Source organism: Cornus florida, unplaced genomic scaffold (assembly GCF_030987335.1).
Source record: "Cornus florida cultivar Cherokee Brave unplaced genomic scaffold, ASM3098733v1 CherokeeBrave_3.0.0_Hap2_Chr04, whole genome shotgun sequence".
In the NCBI taxonomy this organism is placed as follows: Eukaryota; Viridiplantae; Streptophyta; class Magnoliopsida; order Cornales; family Cornaceae; genus Cornus; species Cornus florida.
Genome location: NW_026775574.1, coordinates 93,295,902 through 93,302,004, shown reverse-complemented (window position 1 = coordinate 93,302,004; position 6,103 = coordinate 93,295,902). Strand labels below are relative to the sequence as shown.

At 36.9% G+C, this 6,103-nt stretch overlaps 1 protein-coding gene across 1 annotated transcript; it reads right to left on the bottom strand.

Annotated features, from left to right (window-relative positions):
* Nucleotides 1-3,666: 3,666 nt before the first annotated feature.
* Nucleotides 3,667-5,883, bottom strand: LOC132305369 (uncharacterized). The gene has a single exon (XM_059803018.1). The coding sequence runs from the start codon at nucleotides 5,881-5,883 to the stop codon at nucleotides 3,667-3,669; it is 2,217 nt and encodes a 738-aa protein (XP_059659001.1).
* Nucleotides 5,884-6,103: the final 220 nt, after the last annotated feature.

Here is a 6,103-nt window from a genome sequence, read left to right as displayed (position 1 = left end):
GAATAAAAGCCAAGAAATGGCTCCATGTAAATCTATGAGGAAAAACTTATAAATAGAGCCTGAATGAGAATGAAAAGGTATCGGATTCCCAATACTACCACTCTCTCAAAGATTTAGTTGTTCTCTTCTTGATTGTTCTGTGCGTTCTCTATAATTTATCTCCTTGGGTGTTCGGGTTTGAAAAATTACACCTACAGGGTCCACATGCAATGATGATATAGAACAATGTAGACATACTTGTTTTGGCGTGGAGAGCAAAGCCACAATTGTGACTTATAAGGGAAGCTTTATATGTGGGGTCCACTTGTACTTGTAAAGTGATATGAAGCATTAGTATGCAGCTTGTTGCCTACATTTTTTGTAGCTATAAATAGACCATTTATATGCAACCGTGAGATGAAGATATGAAATAAAAATCAGCTCTGTCACTCTCTCTCTTTCATTCTCTCTCTCTCTGTGAAAGTTTCTTTTCATTTCTCTAATAAATATTACTCTATAGATATATATATATAGGGCTGATATTTCTTCTATTTAAATATATACTGCATAGCAGCCAAACAATAATAAAATTATATTGGATTTGTAACAAATATATATATATATATATATATATATATTTGTTTAGCACAGTCGACTTGTTTAGCACAGTCCTTTAGCCTTTAATGAAAATACGTCCATTGTCGGTGTTTATCATTAGCACATGCACCAAATGCATTTTACAGAAAAAAAAAAAAAAAAAAAAAAAAAAAAAAAAAAAAAAAAAGAAGGTCGATTTATGGATTACAATTTTAAATCAGTATTGTTGAATACAATATTGACTAATTAAATTATTTAGTCCATGATGGAAATTCATTTCTAAAATCTTCTTGATTATATAAAACCCAGCTGGATCTCGTTACTTATTTTTATGGCACTGGTGGTAACTAGTGAACAACAAATAGCATATAGTAAGACCAACATATTTAAAAAAGAAAAGACTCGGTCAATTAAAAGTCAGTGGACTTGGTCATACACCCATAACATGCTCCACTGCTCCAGCCTTCCTTCAGCAGCGACGAGAAATTATACCATCTGGGCCACTGGTTGGATAGTACAAGTAACTAGCCTTGGAATTGAAAATAAATTTTTATGTTGTGGTGCTAGCTTGACATCATCACTTTTAGTAAATATTTAGCTCATTCATGTCCTGGTGATTGAAATCATCACTTTGATGGAAACCACATCAACCTACAAACAAATGGTATTGCTAGCACTTAGCAGATGATTTATACCCAGGTCTATTCATGAAGAACAACAAAATTTAGTCATTCTAAATACTGAAAACCTTTTTAAAAAAAAAACAACAATGCTTGCCTCAGATCCAATAAAACATTCATAGGTGTTTAAGTTTTAAAAGGAAAAAAAATAATGACTACAGCCAATAAAAACTTCAAGTATTCATAGGCTATTCAATCGGCTCCTCTTACGACGGAAAAACAACCAGCGTACGAGCTCCATGAAATCGTTCCAAATCCCAACTCGATCAGCGTCATGGACCTGCAGTTGAACCCATTGCCAAAGCCGTAAAACGACAATACCGAAGATTAACATGAGCGATACATTAGCCCATCACAACCACTATCCATAAAGGACGACATTAATGTGGAGGAGTACGGACTCGAAGGCTATCAGCGGTGGAATGGTGAACTACTTATCCTGAGATGAAGACGTCGCTATTGATCAATTTAACTCACAACTCGGATGGTCCGATTCACTAAAGCGAAAAACATTGTTTGATTTTAAATTCAAAACACAGAAATAATATATATCATTGTGTGAAAAAGAAAGAAAGAATGATCAGTTTCTATTCTTTATAGTCATCATTTTCTTTTCTTTTAAAATTTTAATATCTGTTAATATTTTATTAGACCACCTCATCATAAGAAGGAGGTTCCTTCCTATACGACTTAAAGCAAACATTGTTCTTAAAATATAAAAAAAAGGTTGCTTAAAATTTAGTCATTTTAAAATTTATTATAAGGACCATAAAGTTGTACTTTTAATAAATAATTCCAATGGAATTCAAAATTCTATTAACAATATTTTAAAAAATTACCATCACGTCCTACTTTTCTCGGCAAAAGATAATTAAGACCTAAAAATATGCTTTAAGACTAATAAGATTCCATTTAAATTCTAAATTATTGAATCTTCCATTTATACCCATGCTATATTAAATATAAAATTAGACGGTCTGTTGAATCCCATTTGTATATTAAATATACAACGGTCTGTTGTTCGTAATCGTTATGCTGGGCTGGGCTTTGCCTTGTTGACTGACAATTACTTCTGTTTGGTCTCTTTGTTTCGGCCTTGTCCTCCTGCTTTTTTTTTAAGCTTGGGCCTAAAAACGATACGGGGTAAAAATGTAATTTACTAAGGAAATCAATGCTGAGAACGCGTTTCGTTGTTCTGCAACTAAATCGATGAAGGAAAAAACAAAAAAATCGGAAACAGCGGCGAACACCCCTTAGAAACATTCTTCGCAGTCCGAAAATTTGTCGAATCTTCCGCAGCAGATCTCTTCCAAAACCATGGTAATCTCATCTTTCTGTCTCGACCTTACTTTGATTAGCTTCTCAGAGATCGCTGATGATTCGTTTCCTTTTTAAATTAAATTTTGATCGTTTCAATCATAAATTTCAACTATCAATTAGATTATCCTCACTTTAGAATTTGATTGAATTTCACCTAATTTTGTTAAGAAAACTGCATCAGATCTGGACCTCAGTTTTATATATATAGGTATGTATGTGTTTTTCACCTGTTTACATTTTCTCTCTCCGGCTTGAAATTTTGAGATGTGGTAAAATCTTATTGTATATATGCTGAATTGATGTAGACTTTTAGAAACCCTGCACCTTAGTGCCTTTGAAATGTATCTTTGTTTGGTAGAATGGAATTTGAAGTTAAATTGGATTAAAATTTGAATTAGTTTTTCTCCAATTGCAATTCCAAGGTATGAATTCCATGCTTCCAAATTCAATGTGAAAAGTGTTAACCTAATGAGTATGATAAATGAGAAAGTTTGTATTTTTGTGGCGAAATAGGATGTCTACAGAACAACTCTAAAACATGATATAGGTATATGTTCTATCTAACCTCAACTCCTCATATTCTCTCCTTAGAAACAAACCTTAGCCGCACCAAAATCAAACACACTCCATCAACATTGTCTCGATTGCTCCTTCCCACTCTTTTTCTCATACAGCGTCAATGACAGTATTGTGAGTGCCTTTGGATGGTACGAAATTGTGGATGAGAGCTCAAACTTTACTAGGGACATGCTGTAACTGTAGGTGAAATTTTTGCATGAGAAATTGATCTGGATTGGGCTGCATTTTTTTAATTTATGGGTTGCTTACATGTATGTGATATTAGAAGTTAGATTGTAAGAAGAGAATGCTATGTTGGATGTGATATTTTTAATGGAAAGTATTATTATATGATTAGTGGCCTAGCGGTGCCAGCCCCTGCTTTCCAAAGAGAAATTAGGAATTTGAGTTTCAGTGGAGACACGTGTATGTGAGTACCAATTAGGGAAAAAAAAAAAAAAAAAAACGTATTATTATATGATTAAATTATTAAAAAGGGTCTACAGTGGCAAAAGACATCTTCAATGGATTATTACTTAATCGTCCGAATTTGATGGGGTGTGGCTACCACTTGTTCCTCACTGGGGTTGAAATTGAGAGGCTGGAATGATCCCAAATCTTGATATCGACCGCACAAGCCCAGATGGACCATCAATAACCAAACCAAAGTAATGAGCTCTCCACCTTTATTCAGCTGTTGGACATGAGTATATTCTCCGCAGCGACTTGCAGCATAACACAGTAATTCTACCCAAACACTGCTTATTGTTTCCCATTTGTCTTTCTCGCCCAACTTTCTTAGCGCTTTGGCCAACCGGCATGCATCAAACAGCACAGATTTCACGTAAATATCTTCCTCAAAATTAAATGTGGTATCAATAGACAGGATAGTGTTGCAGGCTCTTATCTGTTCGTTCTCTTCTGATTTCTCTCTGCAGAAAAAATCATTAACACCAAAGATACTCGGACGAGCTCGAGTCTGTACCTGTTGCACTTGTGACTTCCTTCTCTGAAAGATATGCTTGGTCTCGGAACAGGTATGTATGAATCTTATGTACCCATCACCAGCCACTGCAGCCATCATTTGTTGCTGCATAACTAGAAGATATAACATGTAATCTGACAGGAGGTTCGAAAAATTACGATACTTGCCTATGTTGTCGTCGTCGTTGCCTGTACCACAAGCAGCAGCATTGCTTTTACCGTCAGTACTGTAGCAGAGTTCGGTTGCAATGTGCCACAATAGAAGGCTTCTATCATATTCGACTTCTTCAACAGAAGGAAGTAAATTGTGGTGACCTCTATCACGAAGAACCCCTTCCCCTCTGCCTGAATAGATCTCCTTGGCCCTTCCTACATGTCTCCATGTCCAAGCTTTAGTTCGCAGCTCCTTGAAGATGAAGTCTCTTAACTCTCTGGTGAATGATACCCTTTTCACGTAATTGTGCCTATCGTAAACGTTGGTAAGATGGAAAATATCAATGAGTTTTTGCATCCATCTTGAACGTTTATTTATGCAATAATTTATCAAGTTGAATTGCGATACAGACTCGGACCACCCACGGTGCAAGAATTGCCCAATAAGCCGCATCAGCATACAGCAAGAACGAGGAGGCTTTGCTGCATCGGCAATCCTCCTCCTCCTCTTGACAGCTAATAAGAAGTTGAGCATTTTTTTAACCCAATTTTTAACCCAATTGCTAGTGGACCGTCGACAACGTATGCTCATGAGGGTAATAATGGTGGAATTAGAGAAAAAGAGCATGACGATAGCAATTATATCGAGGACAATGGCACCAAGAAGCAAGACATAGGTAATCCCAACATCAAACCCATCGAATCCCTGCTTCTCCTCGGAATGGAAGAGTGCAAGGGCTACAACAACTGAACTGAAGCAAAAAGACCTGCAAATGTAGCCTGATTTACAATGCACCACACTCACCTTGGTGTAGAGAATTTCATACATGAGATTCAGTTCAAGCTCTATAATTCCAAAAGCATCTCCTGCCATAATTGTTCCGAATAAGTATTCGCCATCGTCCAGCTCGAAGGTTACAATGGAATTGACAATCAACTCCTTCAAACTATCAAAAAATGAACTAGCCTCTGATATCACTTCTAACTCTGTCAAAACACGTGCATCTCCAGCGCCTTCTTGAATAAACCTGCCCACAGTAGCCCTGCCACTATGGAACTCTTTTACGACCTGGTGGTAGACAGGAGGAACACGTCGCATGGACTCCCGTAAATTACCAAAGCTTGCAAGATACAGAGAACGTGTCCGCTCAGAGTATTTGATAATTCCTGCTACAAACACGAGCATTGTTGGGATCCATATCTTGTTACCGGGTAACGTCTGAAAGAAGATATAAAGAGCAGCTAAACACTGGACTACGAGGGAAAGCAAGTGCCTGAGCCACAGCTCATTATCCTCGAGAGCAAAAGCAGTTATGGTATCAGGGCCACCGAGGTGTACCAGAAAAAAGGTAGCCCAAAATGCCTCAAGGTCTCCATTGTTGACTGCACCAGAAGTAGTGTTGTTATTGCTGTTGGAAATGAGGCCAACGGCAAAGTTAGCAGCCCAGTCTGCAAGCAAGTATGCCGACCAGAGGGATATGATTATCCAATTGCTTGACATTCGCTTTCTCAAGGGGGCGACAAAAGTTAACAAGGTTTGGAGTGAAAGGCTTAAGATAATGAAGTATCGGAGATCCCATTTATCCCAAAGCTTCTTCCAAGGGAGTTCCATGTCCTCCTTCAGGTGGTTCTGGAGATGATTACAGGCACAATTTAGTGAATTTGCAGATAGCCTTCAAGGAGGATATATCCATAGTCAGTGTAAATATTGGGAGAGAATACACCGTAAATGCATTTTACATTAGTATTTTCAATCAATCTTAATGTTGCATACAATATTCATTCAATAATGACTAATTAAATTATTGAGTTCAATGGAATTTTAATTTCTA